Source organism: Hypanus sabinus, chromosome 4, assembly GCF_030144855.1.
Source record: "Hypanus sabinus isolate sHypSab1 chromosome 4, sHypSab1.hap1, whole genome shotgun sequence".
In the NCBI taxonomy this organism is placed as follows: domain Eukaryota; kingdom Metazoa; phylum Chordata; class Chondrichthyes; order Myliobatiformes; family Dasyatidae; genus Hypanus; species Hypanus sabinus.
The window spans coordinates 63,637,769-63,662,802 of record NC_082709.1 but is presented as its reverse complement, the minus strand read 5'-3'; the positions used below and the strand labels follow the sequence as shown (position 1 = coordinate 63,662,802).

The window sequence follows — 25,034 nt, the reverse complement described above, 5'->3', positions numbered from 1 at the left end:
TTCAGTGACATGGGTTGAGACATACAGTGGCACGGGCACTGGTGGGAAGACTGAATTTCTTAATGGAACAGTTTTGCTTGTTCTTTTACTGAATGATTCAGTCTTGATTTTACATCGGATTTGAAAGAAGTTCAAAGGAAATTTATTATCCAACTATGTCTATGTTGTTATATACAACTCTGAGATTTATTTTCTTGTGCTGAGTCACAGTATGTACAAGAAACACCGAAGAATCGGTGGAAGACCACACTCAACAGAATGGCCAACAACCAATGTGCAAGCGAAAACAAACTGAACAAATACAAAAAATAAGAGGAAAAAATATAGAAATGATAGTCATAAATAAGCAATTAGTATCGAGAACATGAGATGAATCCTTGAAAGTGAGTCCATAGGTTGTGGGAACAGTTCAGTGAAGGGGTGAGTGAAGTTATCCTCTCTGGTTCAAGAGCCTGATGGTTGAAGGGCAATAAGTGTTCCTGAAGCTCTTGGCATGGGTCTAAGGAATTTAAAGTTGCTGAGCCTCTCCACCCTTGATCCCCCGATGGACCTCTGGTTTCCTCCTCCTGAAGTTCATAATCAGCTCCTTGGTCTTGCTGACATGAGTGAGAAGTTGTTGTGGCACCACTCAGACAGATTTTCTATCTCCTTCCTTTATGCTGATTTGTCACTACCTTTGATCCAGCCAGCGACAGTGGCATCAGTGGCAAACTTAAATATGTCATTGGAGCAGTACTTAGCCTCACAGTTATAAGTATAAAGTGAGTAGAGCAGGGACTACAGATGCAGCCTTGTGGTGCACCTGTGCTGAGGGAAATTGTGGAGGAGATGTTGCCAATCTGGACTGACTGGGGTCTGTGAGAAAATCGAAGATCCGATTGCACAAGGAGGTATTGAGGCCAAGGACTTGAAACTTGTTGATTAGTTTTGAGGGGATGATAGTATTGAATGCTGAACTGTAGAAGGACAGCCTGATGGGTGCACCTTTGCTGTCTAGATGTTCCAGGATTGAATGAAGAGGCAATGAAATGGCATCTGCTGTTGACTTGTTGTGATCCAGGTTGTTTCTCAGGCAGTTGATGTGTTTAATCACCAACCTCTCTCAAAGCACTTCACAGTAGATGTTAAGTGCTACTGGACAACAGAAGGAAACCTCCATCAAGGCAGCACTCACTCCAATGGATTTTGTGCTCAGGTCTTTACAGAGTCATGAAGCTGAGGTCTTCAGAATGAGAGACAGAGCATGCAGCAGTGGGCTCAGCACACAGCCTTGGGGGCACCCATGTTGAGGATGATGGAGAAGGAGGAGCGGGTGTGCATCCTGACTACCTGAGGACAGCTGGTTGGCAACTACACCAAACTGCTACCGTTTAATAAAGCTTCCCATTTTCATGCAGGAACATTTTCACCTCAATAAATACACATGCAGGACCCCTAGGTAAGTGATCCTGTCTTTATTTAATAACAGAGTTAAAATATTACCAGTTCAAAACAGAAGATTAAGTTGTCAGTCAAGGGTAACCACATGAAATAGCAATATTAAGATGGAATGTTGCCTCAGTGATTAGTGTATGCTGAGCCACAACTTCTTATTCTCAGGATCTATGCCCATTGAACTGTGACATACTGCCTCGAGATTATTCTTATTGTTGCAAATGGCTTGATTGATTGGTTCTGCCAGTCTAGTAGTCTCCTAGCTCCATCTCAATTACTTTGTATGTGACAGGATTTCATAAGATTAAACAAGAATGCAGCAGATCGACACAGTACAGTGCTACATATAATACTCTGTGTGTGTGTGTGTGTGCGTCCGCGCATGTGTTTATAAAAGTAGTGCAAAAAGAGAAAAAAGATAGTGAGTTAGTATTTATGGGTTCATTGTCCGTTCAGAAATCTGATGGCAGAGGGGAAGGAGCTGCTCCTAAAACATTGAATGTGTGTCTTCAGGCTCCTAAACCTTCTTGATGGTAGTAATGAGAAGAGGGCATGTCCTGGGTGGTGAGTTTCTTAATAATGGATGCCGCCTTTTTAATGCATCGCTTTTTCAACATGCGCTTGATGATGGGGATGTTAGCAGCCATGTTGGAGCTGGCTGAGTTTACAATTCTGCAGCTTTTCCCAATCCAGTTAGTATGCTTGCCACTGAAATTTATCTATTTATCTGATTGAAATGTCTGTCATGTATCAAAATAGTTCTGTGAGTCCTTTTGTGGGAAATGACCACATAATCTGTTTTAGTGTCAGTTGAACTTAACATTTGAACTTTGCTGCTCTGCTTTGAAATGGTGCTATTTCCACGGGGTGGGGTTCTAGGTTTTACAGTTTATTTAAAATGAAACACTTTAAAGAGTAGTTTTCCCAGGGTGGAAATCTCAAATAGATTACATTAAGATGAGAGGGAGAAATTAAAAAGGTTTATAAGGGAAGTTTTACAGGGAGTAGTAGATGCCGAGAACACAATGCTAAGGGAGATGAAAGTTTACGAAGCATTTAGATAGACACATGAACAGGTGGGGTATGGAGGGATCTATAGCAAGTGCAGATGTGCAGTTTCATTTCAATTGTCATCATGATTGACACAAACATCATGCAAGGAAGGGTTTGTGATGTACTGTTCTTCTGCAGAACAGCACCCCTTCAATATTATATTTTGTGCTCTCTCTGCATGAGACTTGTATCCATGATTTTCTCACTTTCTGTTAGGAGTACCACCTGATTCAGGGCTGAGTTTTAAATTCCCAGCAGCCCAAGTGGAGAAATGTTCCAGAACACAGCAGAATTCGGGTAAATGGACACATCTGAAAACAAGTCTTTCCTTGAACCACAACACCAATTGCATTTTTGCTTTTAAATCTATTTTTGACATTAACTTTTTTCATTATGTATGTTTCCCAATGACCTTAAGAAAATCTGAGTGAATGAAAAAATTCACGTGACAGTGTAAATATATTAAATTTGTATCCCAAGTGGTTACCGCACTAATTGTTTGGAGAATTTAAGAACATTTGTTCTTATTAACAGGATTTGTCACCAGTTTTCATTTATATATTTAAACAAAATGGTGCTGGTAATGAAGAATAAACAAAAAAATTAAGGAATCGAAAGCAACACTGCTTTTGTTTTCTACTAAATTATTCTAGTGAAGCAATTATATTAAATCATATGCCCAAGCCATGGAAGTCTAATGGAGTGAAACTGCTACTCCAGTTGTATAATTAACAGTTAAGTGGTCATGTTTCTTGCTTAATTTAAGTTTCAATTGTAGGTGACATGCAGTGTTTAAAAAAATAATTAAGTTTTTTCTATTGGGAACAAGGCATGTTTATGGTGATTGTTGAGGGCAGAGAATGGGTAGTGGAGCTGCTTGTGATATTGCACGTCACACCTGTTATTTATAATTGGAAGTTACAGTACTCTGCACAAATTGTTCAGACATGCTATAAATGAAAATAAATGAAGTGGTAAGACTTAAAGACCAACATGCTAATTCCTTTGTTATTAACTCCTCTTTATCCACTAAAGTGATATCTCCAATACAGATTGTTCTTTTCATTCCAGATCTTCTTTTTCGAAGGTGTTGAATCCAGCTGAAGTGTAGTTTCACTTCTGTTAAGGAACTACTATCTCAAATAAGAGGTTATCGTTCATGCTTCTGTCCAGCATTTAGTTGTAGTCATCGCAGTGTGAGGAAATCACTGTAGCAGTTACTTCGGCAGAGCCCTAAGCTCAATAACACTACTCCATCAGAAGATTAGACATGTGGATGTTCACATACAATTTCACAGTGTTCATTTCAATAGTCAATGGCTACATGCAGCACCATGTGGACAACATGACAACTTAATCACATCCCTGAGGAATTACCTTTGCCAAAGCCTGACCCCATTAATTGCCTTTTCCACATTAATGAATTATTTCAAAAATACAAGGTGTTTTACATAATGTTGTGAGTCACTTCCCAGAAATGCTATCAGAGACTTGACAGAGATGTAGTGTGCTGAGTACCTGGATCCCCTTACACAGCTTGATGTTTTGCTGCTGGAAGTAAGCAACTCTGAGTATTGCTAGAAAAATCCACTTCCAGGAATATTCAGCAGGTTAGGCAGCATCTGTGGAGGTAGAAACAAAGTTAATTTTTCAAGCAGATAATCATTCACCAACTTTGAAATATGAACTTTTCTTTATCCACAGGTGCTTCTTGCTGTTTTGAATGTTTCTAGATATTTGCATTTTTATTTTAGATTTCCAACATCTGCAGTATTTTGCTTTTGGATAAATGTGACTTGGAATGCAGGCATATTTTATTATGACTTCTAGCTGTGTAATCACATGCATGTTGTTCAAGAAACCAGTGTGAGAGGGCTGACTTTTCTTCTTTTTTTTTGTTAAGTTTTGTTTCCATAACTATACGCAGCCATGTTCTCCCTGTTTGAAAGTTTCTGTTACTTGCACTTGAGTGGAATTGTCATTCCAATGCTTTGATTAGGTCTTCTGATCTGATGCATGGACCCAAACGCTACAATATCATTGGGGCTTAATATCAGAGTGGTGAGACGTAAATATACTTTGTGATGGCTCATGAAAGATGATACTCAGATCCCACACAGTGCCTCAGTTTAACATCTTACCCCAAAGATAGCATCAGTCAGTACAGCACTTCTTCAATACTTCATCAAGATGTATGCCCATGTCCTTTTCACTTGTAGACTAGCATATTAATAAACTACTAAGAATCATGATAAGCATTGTAAAAAAAAAAGATTCACATTGGCAGAACATTATCTTAAACAGAAGTTTCTTTATTAGATTTCTCGCAGTGAGCCCTTTGACACCAGCATATTGCTTGAAAATGGGTTCCAAAAAGATGACATGCCCCATTCTGGATCTAAAAAAAAATCAGAGCATTTACTAAATAACAATAGAAATGATGGTGGGGATGGAATATCAGAGATTTAGAAGTCCAAATGAAAGAAAAGGATGAAGGCGGCCTATGGAATGTTGCCTTTTTTTGCTGAAATACACTACATAAAGTATTGAGAGATGTAGTACAGAAACACGCCCTTCATCCCACTAAATCCATGCCAACTATCAACCAGCCATTAAGACTAATCCCATTTTTATTGCCCCATAGTTCCATCAATTTCCCCCCCCCCCCCCTCAGGTTCTCCCACTCACCTACACACTAGGGCTAATCTGCAGCAGTAAGCAAATGACCTGTCAACCAGCAGGTTTTAGGAATGTGGGAGGATTAGAATCAGAATCACTTTATTGCCAGCATGTGAAACACACCAGAACTGATTGTGGGTTGGTGCCAAACATAAAGATCAGGAAGCTACCGTAACAGACAACACAATAGCAACCAAGAATTTATAAGACAATAGTGCAAAGAGCAATGAGCATCAACAACTAGCAGAACTGTCACAAGCACAAATGTCAATAATCAAACTTAAATAAATGTGAAAATATCAACAGACTCCATAATTATCAACAGAACAAGGAGAGCAGGAAAGACCATCTAACAGATATTATGAAGTGACAGTTTATTACACTGGGCAGGGTATTATACCTGAGTGAGTTTTGTTGAAAAGCAGGATAGCTACAGGAAAGAAGCTTTAGAGATGATGTGTAGTCCTGGTGGTGATGGACATGTGTCTCCCTGATGGCAATCTGGTGAATAGGTGACTGCTAGGGTGGGTGGAGTCAGCAGTATTTTTTTCAGCTCTTTTCTTTGCCCTGCTGATGGACAGATCTCTTAAATCCAGTAGCTGAGAGCCAAAGATCTCTGAGTGGGCTATTCACTGCAACCTGGACTTGGAGGAGGTGGCAGGAAACCAAATGGTGATATGGTTACAAAACTTTCTATGATGGATGAGTAGAAATTCATCAGGATACGCCCTGAGATGTTAAGTTTCCTAAGCTGGCAGCAGAAGAACAATCTCTACTGTGCTTTCCTAGTGGTGAGCGTAATGTGCTTGCCCCCCTTCAATGTATTGGTAATGATGGTCTCTAGGAATTTGAATGGTTCGACTACAGATACAGCCTGCTCATTGGGAGATTGTGCAAACTCCACAGAGACAGGAAGCGAGGTCTGTGGTGCTATGAAACAGTGACTTGATGAGCTATGCCACTCTTCGTTACCCCCAAAAGCCCACCATCTCAATCCCACTGAAAATTCTACAGTGGAAGTCATTTCTGGCTATTTAAAGGTTTTCGGTCAGGTGTAATAATATTCCGACTTGTGAGTGTTGCACAGAGTCTCCGGAATCAAGAGGGTTAAATTGTGAAGGCATTGCAGATTGGGGTTATAAACCCTTAAGTGCAGCAGGGTAATAGATAATCTAATTAAGGTTTTTAAGATGATTAAAGGATTTGATAGTGTGGCTGGAGATCAGTTATTTTCTGTGATGGGGATGGGAAGTTTGTGACAAGGGCAAGGCCATTGAGGACTGAGGTCAGAAAGTACTTCAAACAACAGATTGTGAAAATCAGGAACACACTCCTCCACAGTGCTGTTGAGCTAGGCACCAAATGAAAATTTAAGTACTGAAATGGTTAGCTATTTCTAAAAGCAACAAAACAAACCTGCACATTCAATAAAAATAGAAAATGCTGGAATTACTCAGCTGATCAGGCAGCAGCTGTGGAGGGGAGGGGGCGAGAAACTAAAGTTAATGTTTCAGGTTGATGGTATTTCATCAAAACTAATGAAGGCCCTGACATCTTTTCTATGTACAGATGCTATCTCCAGCATTTTCTGTCTTTCTCTGCTCTATCCCGAATAAAGGCATGAAGAGGTAAAAAAAAAGTCAAAGTTGAAATGTAGAGCAGGCTTGAGTGGCTAAAAGGCTTCTTCCTGTTCCTTTATAGACCTAATTTGTAATTACTTTTCCCTTAGAGTTCGTCCTTCAGCTTCATTTTCTGTGCCTTGTAAATGTGAACATCCCTCTCGCTGTCGTAATGGACTCTCTCCACTGTGAAGTGATCTTCGAGCATCTTCAGAAAGCTGTGGTCCCGCTTGTATCGGATGCGGCAGGACAGCAGTATTGTGGTCCTTTCAGAGCTGAGATATTCCAGAGTCTCCAGCAAGGCTGGGAATGTCTCCTCCAGATAAACCACATCAGCCCCCAAGATAACATCATAGCTGGCGGGCTCAAACTGGCTCAAACTGACCCCCCAGGTCAGTTCCTTGATCCATGCCATACTCTGAAGGTCATGGGGGATGTTATTTCGGACATTGGACTCCAGGAACTGTAGAGCCACCTCTTTATCAGTGATCGTAACATTGGCACCTGGATTAAGTCCAACAAAAAACAAAACTGTGTTAAAAGACTGGTGAGGGATTGGGAATTATACAGTTATATTACCTAAGTAAATGTCATCAACACAGCAGTCTACATTTTGTGAGGTTAAATAATACAAGATGTTCTGACTCAGAAACTGAACAAGTTGGTGGTTAGCTAGCCAAAGATGTGGTCAAGGCTACTGTGGAAGATGCTGACACTTGAGTCTTTGAGGAACTGCTAGAGTCAAAATTTCCACCACAATGGTGACCTGAAGGTCACTCTCTTTGTTCTGATGAGAGATAATTGACTTTAACAATGAGCTCAGACTCTTAGTTCTCTTATGCTACCTTATCTACTAGGTAATTTCCAGTATTTTAAATTTATTTTTGATTTCCAGCATTTGCAGTTCTGAAGATTTAGACCCACATTCCCCCAGTGATGCTAAACATCACTCAAATTACAGCATAAATGAGATAGCAGCAAAATCAAAGAAGCATTCTGCTGGTTTGTGGGTTCCTTCATGAACTATGAAGTGGTTTTGATAAGGTGGAACTAAAGATCAATAGCAATCCAACACCTACCTAGAAGTGCTGCAACTATTCCAACCAACCCAGTTCCTGCTCCAAGTTCTATAACAGTGTGGTCTCGTAGCTGGACTACTCCCATTTCTAGATATGTGCACAGTACAATGGCCTGAAATACAAAATGTTTTATTTCCTTAATCTCAGTTGTGTTCCAAGTGTTATTATATTGTCTTTAATTTTTCTTTAAAAAGAATGTTCTTGGGCTTCAGATTATTTTGATGATAGAATTCAGTGGTCCATTCAGTGGTTGCTGATTATTTGTCAAAATCATTTGGATGTGTTTTGTTAAATCTGTTATCCCCTGCACCTCTTCTGTACAGCACATCTCTCATTAATTTTTCCATCTCTGTGCAGCACTGACAGTTCCTAGCATTCAGTTTTACCACCAGTCTGCCCATCTTGCATGTTTTTCTAACTCTTTTCTAGTTTTTGAGTTGCTAGTTTTCTGTTTGCTATCTTCTGAGTTGTGTTTCTTTAGCGATAACTATGACTGCACCTTGGAAAGGCACGGAGAACAAGAGAACATAGGTGCTGAAACCTGGTGCAAAACACCAGCTGCTGGAATAACTCAGTGAAATGAGCAGCATCGTGGTGGGAAATGGACTACCAACATTTTGGTTAAAGGGTTTGACCCAAAATATCAAATGTCTGTTTCCCTCCATAAATGATGTATGACCTCCAGCAGCTCATCTTCTAGAAATACATCTTGAGCTGTAAAGTATTCTGGGTGTCTTAAGCAGAAATGTGAATAGTGATGCAAAGAAGCCAAAGCTAGTGGGAAGACAGAGGATTAGGGAGCTTTTAAAAACTTGCTGAATGAAACTAAGAAGGTCATTTGGAAGGAAAAGATGAATTATGAAAGGAAGCTGGTAACTAATATCAAAGAAGATACTAAAAGCTTTTTTACATATTCAAAGGGTAAAAGAGAGTTGAGGGTAGATATGGGACCAATAGAAAATGACGCTGGAGATATTGTAATGAGAGACGCAGAGGAACTGAATGCGTTTTTTGCATCAGTCTTCACAGTGGAAGACATCTGCAGTATACTGGACATTCAAGAGTGAAGTGAAGTATGTATGATGAAAATTACGACTAAGAAGGGGCACAGGAAGCTTAATGGTCTGAGGGTGGATAAATTTCCTGGACCTGATGGAATGCACCCTTGGGTTCTTAAGGAAGTAGCTAGAGAGATTGCAGAGGCATTAACAATGATCTTTCAAGAATAAATAGATTCTGACATTGTACCGGATGACTGGAAAATTGCAAATGTTACACCGCTATTTAAAAAGGGTGGGAAGCAGCAGAAAGGAAACTATAGACCTGTTAGCCTGACATCAGTGGTTGGAAGTTGTTGGAATCGATTGTTAGGGATGAGATTACGGAATACTTGGAGGCACATGACAAGATAGGCTAAAGCCAGAATGGTTTCCTGAAAGGAAAATCCTAACTGAATAACCTACCGCAATTTTTTGAGGAAATTACAAGCAGGGTAGACTAAGGAGATGCAGTAGATGTGGTGTACTTGGATTCTCAGAAGGCCTTTGACAAGGTGCCACACATGAGGCTGCTTACATGGAATTACAGGGGAGTTAATAGCATGGGTGGAGCATTGGCTAGTCAGCAGAAAACAGAGCATGGGAATAAAGGGATCCTATTCTGGCTGGCTGCTGGTTACCAGTGTAGTTGCACAGGGGTTGGCATTGGGACCACTGCTTTTTACAATGTATGTCAATGATTTGGACTATCAGATTAATGGATTTGTGGTTAAATTTGCCGATTATACAAAGATAGGTGGACAAGCGGGTAGTGCAGAAAGACTTGGATAGTTTAGGGGAATGGGCAAAGAAGTGGCAAATGAAATACAATGTTGGAAAGTGTATGGTCATGCACTTTGGTGGAAGAAATAAATAATAATAATAGGCATCCACAGATGACCATGGATTTACGCCATGGAAAGTTTCCAGGGCGCAGGCCTGGGCAGGGTTGTATGGGAGACCAGCAGTTGCCCATGCTGAAAGTCTCCCCTCTCCACGCCACTGATGTTGTCCAAGGGAAGGGCATGGGCCAATACAGCTTGGCACCGGTGTTGTTGCAGAGCAACGTGTGGTTAAGTGCCTTGCTCAAGGACACAACACACTGCCTTAGCTGAGGCTCAAACTAGCGATCTTCCGATCACTGGACCAACGCCTTAATCACTTGGCGTTGAAATAAACGGGCAGACTATTACTTAGATGGTGAGAGAATTCAAAATGCAGAGATGTAAAGGGACTTGGGAGTCCTTGTGCAGGATACCCTAAAGGTTAACCTCCAGGTTGAGTTGGTGGTGAAGAAGGTGAATGCAATGTTGGCATTCATTTCTAGAGGTAAAGAATATAAGAGCAAGGATGTGATGTTGAGGCCCCATAAGGCACTCGCGAAACCACACTTGGAGTATTGTGTGCAGTTTTTGGCTTCTTATTTTAGAAAGGGTATACTGACATTCGAGAGGATTCAGAAAAGATTCACGAGAATGATTCCAGGAATGAAAGGGTTACCGTATGAGGAACATCTGGCAGCTCTTGGGCTGTATTCCCTGGAGTTCAGGAGAATGAGGGAGGATCTCATAGAATGTTAAAAGGCCTGAACAGATTCGATAATGTCAAAGTTATTTCCCATGGTTGGGGATTCTAAGACAAGAGGGCACAACTTCAGGATTGAAGGACGTCCATTTAGAAAAGAGATGCGGAGAAATTACTTTAGTCAGAGGGTGGTAGACCTGTGGAATTTGTTGCCATGAGAGTCTGTAGAGGCCAAGTCATTGGGCGCATTTATGGCAGAGATAGATAGGTTATTGATTGGCCAGGGCATCAAAGGGTATGGAGAGAAGGGCAGGGGAGTGGGGATGACTGCAAGAATTGGATCAGCCTATGATTGAATGGCAGAGCAGAATCGACAGGCCTAATGGCCTACTTCTGCTCCTATGTCTTATGGTCTAAATGCAATTGTGCATTCCTGGTTTAGTATTTTCTGTACATTTTGAATATTGTACTCTGATTGTTTTGGTCTTCTTGGACCAAACCGTGAGGTAACACACTAGGGTTTTATTCTTTCCCCATATTCAACATAATTCCTCCAACGAGAAATATTCCAGAGCTTTCTCCTGAATTTGAGATTGTGTATTGTTGGATTTCTCCAATTCAACAGGGTGCCTCCATCTCAGAGAAGTCAAAATATGTACTGAGGCAGTGTTTTCATGGAATGGGAGATGGCTGGGATCTAAAAGGGCTTTTCTTTCTTTCTTTCTAAATCTTTTTATTAATATTAGTAATATGGACAGAATACAAATGATATATTGATAAAGAAATTACCAACATATAAATTCCATTGCATATGAAAAAAAATACATAATAGTTACAATATAAATGAGTTTACCGAGACATAAGCCATAAAATATATGTATGAACATAGTAAGTCTAAATATTTCATAATATATGATATAAAGAAAACAGAAAAAAAGAAAGAAAAAAAAACAAAAAAAAATATAATGCAAAACTAGCTAATCTAATCTAATAACTAATATAAAAGAAAAAATAAGCAAAAAAAAGAGAGAAAAAAAAGGGGGCTGTTTATAATATCTCACAAAAATAAGTATTCATCAATGCCGTCACTTCCGGTCCTCTCAAAATACATAAGCTAAAAGCTGGGAAATCAAATGAATTTGGCACAGGGTCATATTACATTATATGAAAATGTTGAATAAATGGTCTCCATAACTTTTCAAATTTAATAGAAGTCTCAAAAGTACCACTTCTAATTTTTTCTAAATTTAAACATAACATAGTTTGAGAGAACCAATTAAATACAGTGGGAGGATTAATTTCTTTCCAATTCAACAATATAGATCTTCTAGCCATCAGAGTTAGAAATGCAATCATTCGACGGGCAGAAGAAGATAAATGCAGTGAGTCTAAGATTGGTAAACCAAAAATTGCGGTAATAGGATGAGGTTGTAAATTGATATTCAAAACCGCAGAAATAATATCAAAAATATCTTTCCAATATTTCTCCAAAAACGAACAAGACCAAAACATATGAGTTAAAGACGCAATTTCAGAATGACATCTATCACAAATAGGACTAATATGAGAGTAAAAATGAGCTAATTTATCCTTGGAGATATGGGCCCTATGTACGACCTTAAATTGTATTAATGAATGTTTGGCACATAACGATGATGTATTAACTAATTGAAGAATTCTATCCCAATTCTCACTAGAAATATTAAGACTAAGCTCTCTTTCCCAATCCTTTTTAGTCTTATAAAGAGGCTCTGAACATATCTTCATAATTATATTATAAAGTTTTGAAATAAGCCCTTTTTGAAAAGGGTCTAATTCAAATAAACTCTCCAAAATATCTGAAGGCACAAAATTTGGAAACGTAGAGAGTACAGAACTTAAAAAATGTCTGATCTGTAAATATCTAAAAAAATGAAATCTAGGCAAGTTATATTTGTTGGATAATTGCTCAAAAGACATGAAACAATTATCTAAAAATAAATCAGAAAATCTTAGTAATCCCTTAGTTTTCCAAGCCGAATAAACTTGATCTATAATGGAAGGGTGAAAAAAACAATTAGATACAATAGGACTATTTAAAACGAATTGAGTCAACCCAAAAAATCTCCGAAATTGAAACCATATACACAAAGTATGTTTAACTATCGGGTTGTCAATTCGTTTCGGCAATTTAGAAAGAGCAAAAGGGAGAGAAGTCCCTAAAATAGAACCCAGAGCATAAGCTGATACAGATTTAGTTTCTAAACTCACCCAACAAGGGCCAAAAGATCCACCCCCATCTTTCAACCAACATAACAAATATCTAATATTAACTGCCCAATAGTAAAATCTGAAATTAGGTAATGCTAACCCGCCTTCCTTTTTTGTTTTCTGTAAATATGTTTTACCTAACCTGGGATTTTTATACTGCCATATATATGAAGAAATTTTAGAGTCAACATTAGTAAAAAAAAGATTTCGGGATAAAAATTGGTATCGCTTGAAAAATATATAAAAACTTAGGTAAAATAACCATCTTAATAGCATTAATCCTACCTATTAGGGATAAAGATAAAGGTGACCACTTAGTAAACAAACCTTTAATCTGATCAATTAAGGGTAAAAAATTAAATCTAAATAAATCTTTATGGTTTTTTTGTGATTTTGAACCCTAAATAAGTAAAAGAGTCATTAACTAATTTAAAAGGTAAATTTCCATAAATTGGGACCCATTTATTCAAAGGAAACAATTCACTTTTATTAAGATTTAACTTATACCCAGAAAACTCACTAAATTGAGCCAATAATGATAAAACTGCTGGAATGGATTTCTCCGGGTTAGAAATGAATAGTAATAAATCATCTGCATACAAAGATAACTTATGAATATCTGTCCCACGATTAATACCCAAAATATCCTGTGATTGTCTGATGGCAATTGCCGAAGGTTCTAAGGCAATGTTAAATAGTAATGGACTAAGAGGACATCCTTGTCTAGTGCCCCGAAATAGGCGAAAAAAGGGAGATCTTTGATTATTGGTAAACACTGAGGCTACTGGAGTATGATAAATCAATTTAATCCATGATATAAATATCGGACTAAAATTAAACTTCTCCAACACATTAAATAAGTAAGGCCATTCAATTCAATCAAATACTTTCTCCACATCTAATGAAATCACGCATTCTGAAGTGTCATGTGAGGGAGTATAAACAATATTCAACAATCTCCTAATGTTAAAAAAAGAATAATGCTTTTTAATAAAACCAGTTTGATCATCTGAAATAATTTTGGGTAATACCTTCTCCAATCTAGATGCCAGTAACTTGGAAAAAATCTTGGAGTCTACATTCAATAAAGATATAGGTCTATAAGAAGCACAGTTAGTAGGGTCTTTATCTTTCTTCAATATTAAAGAAATGGAAGCTCTATAAAAAGATTGTGGCAAATTCCCCAATCTAATGGCTTCCTCAAAAACCTTACCTAACTAAGGGGGAAGAGTAGCGGAAAAAAATTTTAAAAATTCAACTGTATAACCATCCGGACCCGGTGCTTTCCCAGAATTCATTGAGGAAATAGCCCCCTTAATTTCTACATCCGTAATAGGAGTATCCAATATCAAAAGATCATCAGATGATAATCTTGGAAAATTTAATTTCCCAAGAAAATCAGACATGGTATTATGATCTTGAGGAAATTCAGATTGATACAGGGAGGTATAGAAGTCTTGAAATGCCTTATTTATCTCATCATGATTAACTGTCAGATTCCCATTCTGCTGACCAATCTTAGTGATTTGACGTTTAACCAGAGCATTCTTCAATTGACTAGCTAACAGTTTACCAGATTTATCACTATGTATATAAAAATCAGATTTAGTTTTCATTAATTGATTTTCAATCGAGGATGTAAGTAATAAACTATGTTCCATTTGAAGTTCAACCCTTTGTTTGTAAAGCTCCTTACTGGGAGCAATCGAATATTTCTTATCAATCTCTTTAATTTTATCAACCAATAAAAGAGTTTCCATCTTAGTACGTTTCCTCAAACCAACAGAATAAGAAATAATCTGTCCACGTATATACGCTTTAAAAGTGTCCCAAAGTGTTCCGCAGGAAATATCATCTGTAGAATTAGTTGAAAAGAAGAAGTCGATCTGCTCCTCCATAAATTTTATAAAGTCAGAGTCTTGCAACAAGGTAGAGTCAAATCACCATTGTCTAGCATTAGAAGCTGTATCCGTAAATTTCATAGAAAGTAATAATGGAGCATTATCAGAGATAGCTATAATATCATAGTTACAACTGATTACCAATGGAATAAAACAAGAGTCTATAAAAAAATAATCAATTCTCGAATAAGAGTGATAAACATGTGAGAAAAAAGAAAACTCTTTGTCTTTAGGATGCCGGAATCTCCAAATATCAAAAACTCCATTGTCAGTCAAAAAAGAGTTAATACAAGTGGCCGACTTATTAGGTAAAGTCTGAATAGATAAAGATTTATCCATCAGAGGATTTAAACAACAATTAAAGTCTCCACCCATTATTAACTTATATTTGTTTAGATTGGGTAAAGAGGTAAATAAAGACTTAAAAAAGTCAGGACAATCCACATTTGGAGCGTAAACATTAACCAAAGCAACCTTTTTATTACAAAGTAAACCCGTAATTAACAAAAATCTGTCATTCGGATCCGAAAAAATATCATGATGAACAAATGAAATAGAGGAGTCAATAAAAATTGAAACTCCTTTTACTTTAGCATTCGAATTTGCGTGATACTGTTGACCCCGCCAAAATCTAAAAAAAACAAAATTTGTCCTCCTTCCTCACATGAGTTTCTTGTACAAAAATGATATGAGCATTAAGTCTTTGGAATACTTTGAAAATCTTCTTTCGTTTAATTGGATGATTTAAACCATTAGTATTCCAAGACACAAAATTAATGGTCTGAGCCATAATTCTAAAATCAACCCTTTGATATAGAAAGGGTTAACCAACTTATAAACTCATGCACCCGGAAGAGGAACAAAAGTAAAGAGAAGACCCGGAAGTGATGACAACACAGACATATTTGAAGTTCAAAAACAGCCCAAATTAAAAAACTAACACAAACTGGTACAAAAAAAATAGAATTAGAAAACAGACCATCCCCCCACCCCCCAAGAAAAAGAGAAAAAGCCAAAATATGACTTAAAAAGGGAAAAAGTAAGACTAATCCTACCCCCATGTCAGCTGAAGAACACTCCATATATAAAGGATATATATAAAAGAATCACCCCATCTTTAAAAATTAAAATCGCTATAATAAAAACCATATTTCTAAGTACAGTTAGTTGTAAAAAGAATAAAAATATAATCACTAAAAAAATTATAAATCAGGCTCTAGCCCAGACAAAACAAAAAATATTTAAGCTATGATAAGCAATGCATTGTAGGAAAAAGGCGAAAAAAGTAAAAACATAACGCCATCTTAAGCAAAACCAAAAATCTTTTTCAAAAAACCACCATCTTAATCAAAGAAAAATTCACCTTCAAAGAATTAAAAATATACCTTCGAAGGAACAAAGTTAATGGACAAGTATGTAGTTAAATGATTAAAGTGTATAAGGCAAAACAATTAATATGACGAAAACACACTTTAACTTAAGTATAAAGTGTAGGATGAACCTACACCAATAACCAGATTTTAATTCTGGTTTAAGAGATCGAGAACCATCTTACACGATCAGAATCGTTCATTTATTAGAGACCGGTGTCTGTAGCAGTAGGGAAGTTCTCCTCCAGATATTTTCTCGCTTCTGAAGTTGAAATGAAAACCTGTCGTGGAGCATTCGACGGAGAAATTCTAAGCTTCGCAGGGTATAGAAGCGCAGGTTTCAGATTTTTCTCATAACATTCAGCCATCAACGGTTTAAAAAGAAGCCTTCTTTTTAAAAGGTCAGGACTAAAGTCTTCGACCAGGCGGAAGCAAAATTCTTTGAATTTAATCATTCCTGCTCGACGAGCTGCTCTTATAAGTTGTTCTTTGTCATGTACATAATGGAACCGGACAATTACCACCAAAGGTTTGTCTGTAGCACTCGGTGATCGACGCCGAATTCTATGTGCCCGATCCAATAAAGGAGGGTTATTCAGGAAAATCGTCGGAAACGCTTCTTTTAAAAGTTGAGCAAAATATTTCGAAGGGTCATCTTTTTCTATGCCGTCTGGAAGACCAAGTATACGTAAGTTCTGTCTTCTGGACCGATTCTCAAAATCGTCACTCTTGGCTTTAAGGGCTTCCATCAGCTTAATGGTTGAAATTAAATCCTGTTGCAGTTTTTCAATAGTCAAATCTCGCTTCCGAGCATCTTCTTGCAGAGACGCAATAAGAGCTTGTTGCTGTTTAATTACTAAATCCGTCTTAACCATGTACTCTTGAAAAGCCTTCATATCTTCTTTAAAAAATTGTTGTAGTTCAGCAAATTTTTTTATCCAAAACCTCCATAAACAATTAAAAAGTTAATTGAGTTTGTTGTGGCGGAGCCTGCTTTTTTCCGTTACCGTTCAGATTGCGTCCGGGATCCCGTCCCTTAGACCTGAGAGACATTTCTGTTTGCATATCTTCAAAAGTTCACAACAAACTCTTAGCAGTAAATCCAAAAAAAAAATTAACAAAGAAACTTTTGGTATAGGTAAAAATAAGCTGAATAAGGGTGATGAAAGGTTAAAAAAAGTAAAGGTTATGGAGCGAATCCAAAACAGTACTCACTCCATGAGCGTCTCCAGCTGACTCCAGGGCTGTATCTCTTCTTGCACGTGACCACTGTACTTGGCTGTATCCAACTCCTTGTACTACTTCGCTCAGGACACTGAAGCCCATGTTACAAGGGTAGTCGTGGCAGCTGTGGAGAAGGTTCTTCACCTTCTGTATTGACTAGTTAGCATGATGACAATGGCAAGCTTCACAAATTTTGTCTCATGTGTCACTTGTAACCAGATGATAGATACTATTATTAGCCTGACCTGAATTTCCATCTTGTTTAAAATCACTGATTTGAACAGTGCAAAATGCTTGAACAAAATATTCATGCATACTATCTGCAGAATCTCAATTTCAAACCTCTTTTATAGTACTAATCCTCTTGATTATTATGGTACGGGATTGAATTTAAGAGCAGGGAGGTTATGCTGCAACTGTACAGGGTATTGGTGAGGCTGCACCTGGAGTACTGCATAGTTCTGGTCTTTTTACTTGAGCAAGGATATACTGGCTTTGGAGGTGGTGCAGAGGAGGTTCACCACTTTAATTCCAGAGATGAGGGGATTAGACTATGAGGAGAGGTGAAGTCGCCTGGGACTGTACTCGCTGGAATTCAGAAGAACAAGAGGAGCTCTTTCATAAACATATAAAATTATGGAAGGAGTAGATAAGATAGAGGCAGGAAAGTTGTTTCCACTGGTAGGTGAGACTAGAACCAGGGAACGTAGCCTCAAGATTCAGGGGAGTAGATTTAGGATGGAGATGAGGAGGAATTGCTTTTCCCAGAGTGGTGAATCTGTGGAATTCTCTGCCCAATGAAGCAGTGGAGGCTACCTCTATTAATATATTTAAGACAAGGCTGGATAGATTTTTGCATAGTAGGGGAACTGAGGGTTACAGGGAAAAGGCAATAGGTGGAGATGAGTCCATGGCCAGATCACCAGGATTTTATTAAATGGCAGAGCAGACTCAACAGGCCAGATGGCCTATTTCTTATGTTCTTATGTCTCCAATTATGGGTTCAATCTTAATTTACAGTGTTGTATGCGCAGTTTATACAGTCTTCTTCTGGCCACTTGGGTGGTTTGGTTTCCTCCACATCCTAAGGCTGTGCAGGTTGTTAAGTTAGATGGCCATTGTAAATTGTCCCATGTGTGACTCATTGGAAGTCTAGGGGAAGAATAATAAGTGGGATTAAGGTAGGATGAACGTAGATGGGTGGTTGATGGTCAGTGCAGATTTGCTGGCCAAAGGACCGATTTCCGTGTTTATCTTTCTGTGATTCAATGCTGCAACCAGTGGTAGGGGCTGTGACGTATGTCACATGTCTCACTTCAGTGTGTTAAAGGAGTTTGCATTGTCAAAGTTGCAGTCTTTTCCAGATATAAATTAGCTCACATGTACATCAAAACGTTCCCTGTAATGTGTTGTTTGTGTCAACAATGTTCAAAGTAAATTTATTATCAAAGTACATAGATGTCACCATATACTGCCGAGATTCCTTTTCTTGTGGGCATTCACAGGAGATACAAAGAAACACAATAGAATCAATAAAAACACAGACAAAAGTGGACAAACAACTACTAGTGTGCAAAAGAGGGCAAAGTGTGCAGATACAAAACAAAACAAACATAAATAACAAACAAAGAAATAAATAAAACTGAGAACACGAGTTGCAGAGTCCTTGAAAGTGAGTCCATAGGTTGTGAAATCCGTTCAGTGTTGATGTGAGTGAAATTGCTCATGCTGGTCTTGGTTAATAACTGTTTATAAATGTTCCTGAACCTGGTGGTGTGGGACCTAAGGCTCCTGTACCCCCTTCCCAATGGCATCAGCGAGAAGAAGAGAGCCAGCCATTGGATGGTATGGTACTTGGGGCAGTACACCTTATAGATGTGCATAATGGTGGGGAGGGCTTTTTCGGCGATGGACTGAGCTGTATCCATTCTCATCTTTTTAGGCTTTTTTGTTCATGGGCATTGGTGTTCCTTTTTCAGGCTGGGATGCAACCAGTCAGGATAATCTCCACTGCACATCTACAGAAGTTTATCAATGATTTTGATGACATTCCAAATCTGTGCAAACTTCTAAGAAAGTAGAGGTGTTGTCATGCCTTGTTTGTGATGGCACTTACATGCTGGTCCCAGGACAGATCCCCTGAAAGTTACTGAGCCTCTCTGCCTCTGGTCTCCTGATGAGGACCAGCTTATGCTCCAGTTTCCTCCTCCTGTAGTCAAAAATCAGCTCTTTGGCTTTTTTGATGTCGAGTGAGAGAGGTTGTTGTCATGGTACCATTTGGCCAGATTTTCAATCTCCCTCCCACATACCAGTTCGTCACCACCTTCGATTCAGCCAACAACAGTGGTGTCGTCAGCAAACTTGAATATGGCATTGGAGCTGTACTTAACCTCACAGTCAAAGTATAAACGAGGATTGTGCTGGGTAGTCTGCAAGTATCGCCACTTTTCCAGTGCCAACGTAAAATGCTCAGAACTGACTAACCCTACCTGTACGTCTTTGGAATGTGGGAGGAATCTGGAGCACCTGGAGGAAACCCATGTGGTCATGGGGCTAACGTACAAACTCTTTAAGATAGCGATGGGAAGTGAGCCTGAGTTGGTGATCGCCAGCACTGCAACAGCATTGTACTAACCAAAATGCTATCCTGCTGCCCGTGACATCTATCTTTGAAATGCATCCTTAAGTCAGACCCTTTTGGAAGCATGCTGCCATTCTGAAGAGAACCTATGGAATTCTCTCACTATCCGGGCTAATATTTATCCTTCATCCAAATCAATAAAAGAAAGATTCTGGACACTAACATTAGTGGATCTTAGATAGCTCTATGTGCAATTTAGTTGCTATTTCCTAAAGCTGTGGTCATATTTGAAAGTAACGTCTTGGCTGCAAAGTGCTTCATGATGTATGGAAGTAAAAGCTTTTTAAGTCATGCCTGACAAATAGAAACCAGCCAGTCCTCCACTGACTGTGGCCTTGAACACAAATGATATCCAATACTTACTGCATCCCACACCACTGCCGCTACCCCAAGCTGCTTCCAGTTCTGCCTGATCACTATGTCCTGGTTGGCAAATCGGAAAGTTGCAGAGGCTTCATGGAATTTCCGGAGTTCTGGTATCATGGCAGCATCATACGGCAGTAGTGCCATTATGGTCTAGTCTGGATTTTCATGCAGACTGCAAAGGAAACAAAGGCTGGTGTTTATATAGCATTTTACCCACAACTGGAATAAGGAACATCATAACTTATTAAGTATTTTTGCCTCATGATTCGTTGTAATTTAGGAACTGAGGCAGTAAATCATCCCCAGAAATAGTAAAATGAAATTATTCAGGTTACCTCTTTTTATGATGGTGCTTCATGGTTAAGTATTATGGAGACATTGGAGAGAATGTTCTCAGTAGGATAAAAACAAATATATGCTGGAAAGACTCAGCAGGTCAGGTAGCTTCTGTGGAAACGGAGTTGACATTTGAGGTCAAAGATCCTCCATCACATTCTCAGTGAGATCTTTGGTGTCCACCTGAGAAAGGGAGTTGATTTAATGTCTCCACACTCTTGTGGTCTGGGCCCCTGAAGCATTAGATTCACTAAAAGTTTTTGATTATTCTCCTCAAAACAAATCAATCAATTAAAATAGATGAATTTGCATTGTTAACTGTTCATAAATGTGTATGAAATCTCTGGTTTGTAAAGTACTTATTGTTGATTCCTAAGTACAATTCTGCAGATAGAGTGTGAAACCTGAAAACTTTCAGGTTTGATTACATAAAAACAGAAAATGATGAACACTCTCAACAAGTCATCCAAGATCAGGATGCTGCCTAACAGACCGAGAACTATTTACCATTTTACTCTGTCTCTTCCAATATCTGTTGTCAGCCTTCTGAGGTTCTGTAAGCATAAGTGTTCTCTTGCATACCATACACAGCTTGACTACTGAGGTTGGGGTGCCCTTGATTCTGGAGAAGGGACAACACCATTTCTCGGCTGACAAGGCAACACAACCTTACTTGACGTTGGTCAATGCTGAGATTTGAACAGTTGTGTACTACTGGTTAGGATATGGAATTGAATGCCACAATTAAATAAATATAAGATGAAAATCAATTTCTGTACATAGTGATGTTTGAAGAGATTATCCCATAATTGCTTCCAACTAACGTCCTTAATCAGCCCGAAACGTCAACTGCTTGTTCATTTCCACAGATGCTGCCCGACCTGTTGTGTTGCTTTGGATTTCCAGCATCTGAAGACTTTCTCATGTTTAGTCTTAACCAGTATTCTGTAGCAACCTGTAACCATTCAGACCTCTCCATTACTCATTGTATGACCACCCATTTTGCTTTGTGCCCTTGTGATTAAATCACCCTTCGCCTCTGCCATGAGATCTTCCATTTTGTTTTTACTTGCCCAGCTGTTGCTTCTGCCTCCATGTTTCTCACATTGTACTGAATTTGAACCATGAAAATGTCTAATCAGATCATCCGGCCTGGTTACACATACCACTACTTCCTCCAAGATCTTAATCAATGATTTGTCCCATTTACTTATATTCCTCTCAACAGCCTAATTTGCCAGAGAGCTCCATGTGCTAAGAATAACCAAGTATTACAATCAGGTTTAATATCACTAGCATGCTGTTTCTCTCAAATGCCTTATTGCATTAAATAGAAATATTTCCATATGTATAGCTAATTATTTTGGAACTATAAATAGAAACAATTCTCTGCACTTACTCCATTGAAACCTACAAGAGTAAAAACCCTGTATCATAAATGGTCTGATCCATTGGAGAGTGCAAGAAAGTGGGGGTCTGGGGGGGGGGGGGGGGGGCAAGGGCACCTGGTATTGAAGCCAAGACTGGATCTACGCAACAAGGTAGAGGGTCCAACTTACTCTTGCTCCGATTTATGTTCCAAACACAACTGCCCCTTTCAGCATTTCCAACATTCACCATATTTTGTAAAATAGTGAGCTTGCAATCGCTAATTGATCAGACTTTCTCCTCCCATGCACTAGATTACGCTTTGGATCAGTAATGGATAATCAGATAATGGATCAGTAAATTTTTCTGTGGAGTTTGACAATAACTTTCAACTTTATACAGAATAAAGCCATTTAGCCTTTGATGACCATCTTTCCTCAGATTCATTCAACTCTAATCTCATAACCTGTTAATTGTTCTCTTCAAATATTAATTGAGTTTTCCTTTATCCTGTGCTTTGTTGTCATGTTATTTAAAACAAGAGTCAATCTCCTTAGACACTTGTTCAATTTTAAGCACCGTCTTTTCAATGAGATAGAAGAGAACAACTGCCAGTTGAGTTATTCCTTACAATGATGTCAGTAGTTTGAAACAGGAAGAAATATTTTATTTGAATTGGAGAGGAAAATAGACCATATTTTTGAGAGATCTGTATTTGTATAAGACATAACGAATTCCAATGGGCACAGTTGGAAATCTTCTTCCACTTTCTTTGGCGTTCTGAAGTGCAAGTTTGAATTAATAAACAAGGTTTATGGTTAAACTCTGGGTCAAGGTTCAATCTAATTATCTAGTTTAATCTAATGCAAACAGCATGATGTACAAGGATCCAACAACCACTTTAAAATAAGATGCCTGCCAAAGTTTAACCATGTCTAAGTTTGTATGTCATAATTAAGTATTAATGACAGGGTAGGCTCTCACTATGAGGTGTAGCAAATTACGAAAACAAAATAGGAGGGTTTAAAGTATTTAAGGCGCCTTTAATTCGCAATAATAAGATTGAATGATTGACCAAGTCCATGACCAATGAGGGACAAGTGCCTATGATTGATATACCTGACAGCAACCAATGGCAGTCGGGGTAAGGGGCGGGGCTTTCCGTAGGCGGGCTCGGTTGCCATGCCGGGCCCCAGACTCCAGGCGCCGCGCATCATGGCAGGGGAATTCTGCGAAGGCGGAAAGAGGCGAAGATTGCAGGGCTGAGCCTGGGGGGGTCGACATCATACAGATCCGAGTCGGAGAGCTAACGTTTGCCGAAAGTGGCCGGCGGACATTTCTTTTCATACCCCTCCCCTTACCTGCTCCTGGCAGAGGCGGCGGTGACAGCGACGTCGTACGTGGGCCGCCCTTTCCTTTCCCCCTCCCTGAAGCTAAACCGCCGCACTCGCCGAGCGAGTTTTCTTTATCTCTCAGCTCCCGCCTTCTCCCCGGGCTGTCAGAGGAGCGATGGGGAACACCTTGTCCTGCTGTGTATCGCCCGGAGGCAGCCCTACGCTTTCGGGGCGCAGTGGGCTTCGAGGTCAGGAGCTGCGGCACCAGGAGCGGATTGACGCCTATCGGGTGGAGGCGGAGCTCAGGGAACCCGAACACAGCCCCGGAACCAACCTGCAGCACATCAGCGACAGGGAAGCACCGGAGGGTAAGAGCAGTAACACTGCACGAGGGGCTCGGGGGATGGCAAAACTGTTGTGCTAGATGCTGGTGACTTACCGAGCTATTTATAGTGGCCGGAAGAGCTGGGGAATTGTGTTGAAATGAGGGATCTGTGGGCAGCAGGCATGTGACTCCTCATCCAATTGGGTGTCATCCTGAAGCCCATTTGCTCCTTGAAGTTCATGACGGCTGAGTAGCTGCAAACTAGCTGGACCTACTCACACTCTGCTTTTCTTTCCTTCTGCAAGTTATAGTTATTTCCTGTGCTCAGCTTCGTTTTGAATCTGCCTCCACCGACTACCTGTACTTGCTCTGTAAAACAGTTTTCCTCTTGCCAACTGAAAACTATGTGGTAAGCAGGTCATGGGGCATCTATGGGGGGGGGGGGGTAAGACTTATTCTTATGTTCGTTTTATTTTGTTTTTGCTAGTCTCCTTCATTTTATGTTCCCTGGTTCTACCCTCTGAGAGCCACAGCCAATGGGAGCAAATTAAGTGTGTTAAATTTTTAAAATCGTATGGCAGATCCCTTTGAATTCACCTTTTCCCATGAGAATATCACAATTTGTAGTGGGCACCTTGTCATGTACTCCTTGGAAAAGGTGTGTCCAAAAGGATCTGACATGGGATTGACAAAGCCTCCATAGCCCTACAGGGTTAAGAATTCTAAACATTAGCCATTTTAAATGAAGAAACATCTCCTTATTGTGGTCTTAAATGATCTAGCCCTTGTTTTGTTACCAACAATTCGGACTCCTTAGTCAGGCTAAACTTCTAACTTGCATTCCCTGCTCTATTTTAGCCATATACTTTATCTGAAATCCCTCATTTTTCTAAACTGCTTCTGCGTCCATTCCATTTTAAAGTGTTGTGACCAAAACCAGACAATATAGAGAAAGCAATATTTTATAAAGATTTATCAGGATTTCCACTCACTTGTATTTTCCTCTTTTTATAAAGTTGGATACACTTGCCTTGGTACTTTCAAAGTGCACGTTCTTCCAGGTCTCTTGTGTGCATCTTTTAGAATTGTTTCTGCTACTTGTATTGTGTCTTATTCTTCCCATTAAAATGTGATACATAGCATTTCTTGAATTCCCTGCATAATTGGTGTTAATGAAACAATGTTTTAAAGATACAGCAACAATCTTGTGTTTCAATAAAATCATAGTTGATCTAACTTTAAACTTCACTATGACCATTTGAAAATTACTGTTAACTCCTATATTGTCTGAAATTCTTAACCTTGAATTTAGACCATAAGACATAAGAGCTGAAATATGCCATTTGGCCCATTGAGTTTGCTCCACCATTCAATCATGGCTGATCCTTTTCTCCCCTCCTCAGCTCTCCTCCCCAGCCTTCTCCCTGTAACCTTTGATGCTGTGTCTAGTCAAGAACCTATCAAGATCTGCCTTAAGTACACTCATTGACAAAA

The 25,034-nt window shown here is 39.1% G+C and overlaps 2 protein-coding genes across 10 annotated transcripts in view; one reads left to right on the top strand and one right to left on the bottom strand.

The window, feature by feature from the left end:
- Positions 1 to 1,430: 1,430 nt before the first annotated feature.
- mettl21a (methyltransferase 21A, HSPA lysine) lies at positions 1,431 to 23,393 on the bottom strand. 6 transcript variants are annotated; one of them, XM_059967312.1, is made up of 5 exons: positions 23,243 to 23,393; positions 20,175 to 20,349; positions 7,865 to 7,976; positions 6,885 to 7,289; positions 1,431 to 4,109 (listed from the first exon to the last, which is right to left on the bottom strand). In XM_059967312.1, exons 2-4 carry the CDS (start codon positions 20,319 to 20,321, stop codon positions 6,892 to 6,894), a joined length of 657 nt encoding a protein of 218 aa, XP_059823295.1. In that variant the 5' UTR covers positions 20,322 to 20,349; positions 23,243 to 23,393; the 3' UTR covers positions 1,431 to 4,109; positions 6,885 to 6,891. The 6 variants fall into 6 exon arrangements, with proteins under 6 accessions (XP_059823295.1, XP_059823294.1, XP_059823293.1 ...); XM_059967311.1 differs by lacking the exon at positions 1,431 to 4,109 and adding an exon at positions 4,779 to 4,885; XM_059967310.1 differs by lacking the exon at positions 1,431 to 4,109 and having other exon boundaries at positions 4,779 to 7,289.
- The window catches only part of ccnyl1 (cyclin Y-like 1), a 91,293-nt gene continuing 89,649 nt past the window's right edge, over positions 23,391 to 25,034 (top strand). For 2 of the 4 annotated variants that reach the window (XM_059967319.1, XM_059967318.1), the window contains exon 1: positions 23,687 to 23,949. Coding sequence is in view for 1 of the 4 variants with exons in the window: in XM_059967315.1 (XP_059823298.1) it covers positions 23,391 to 23,583 (193 nt within the window). In the remaining 3 variants the exon portion in view is untranslated. Of the gene's footprint in view, positions 23,584 to 23,686; positions 23,950 to 25,034 lie in introns of those variants that run through there. The other 2 variants (XM_059967315.1, XM_059967317.1) reach the window with 2 other exon arrangements.

What these genes read in the sequence shown, in the direction of transcription:
- mettl21a (XM_059967309.1), bottom strand. Translation starts at nt 12,951, where the DNA reads ATGCTATTAAGATGGTTATTTTACCTAAGTTTTTATATATTTTTCAAG.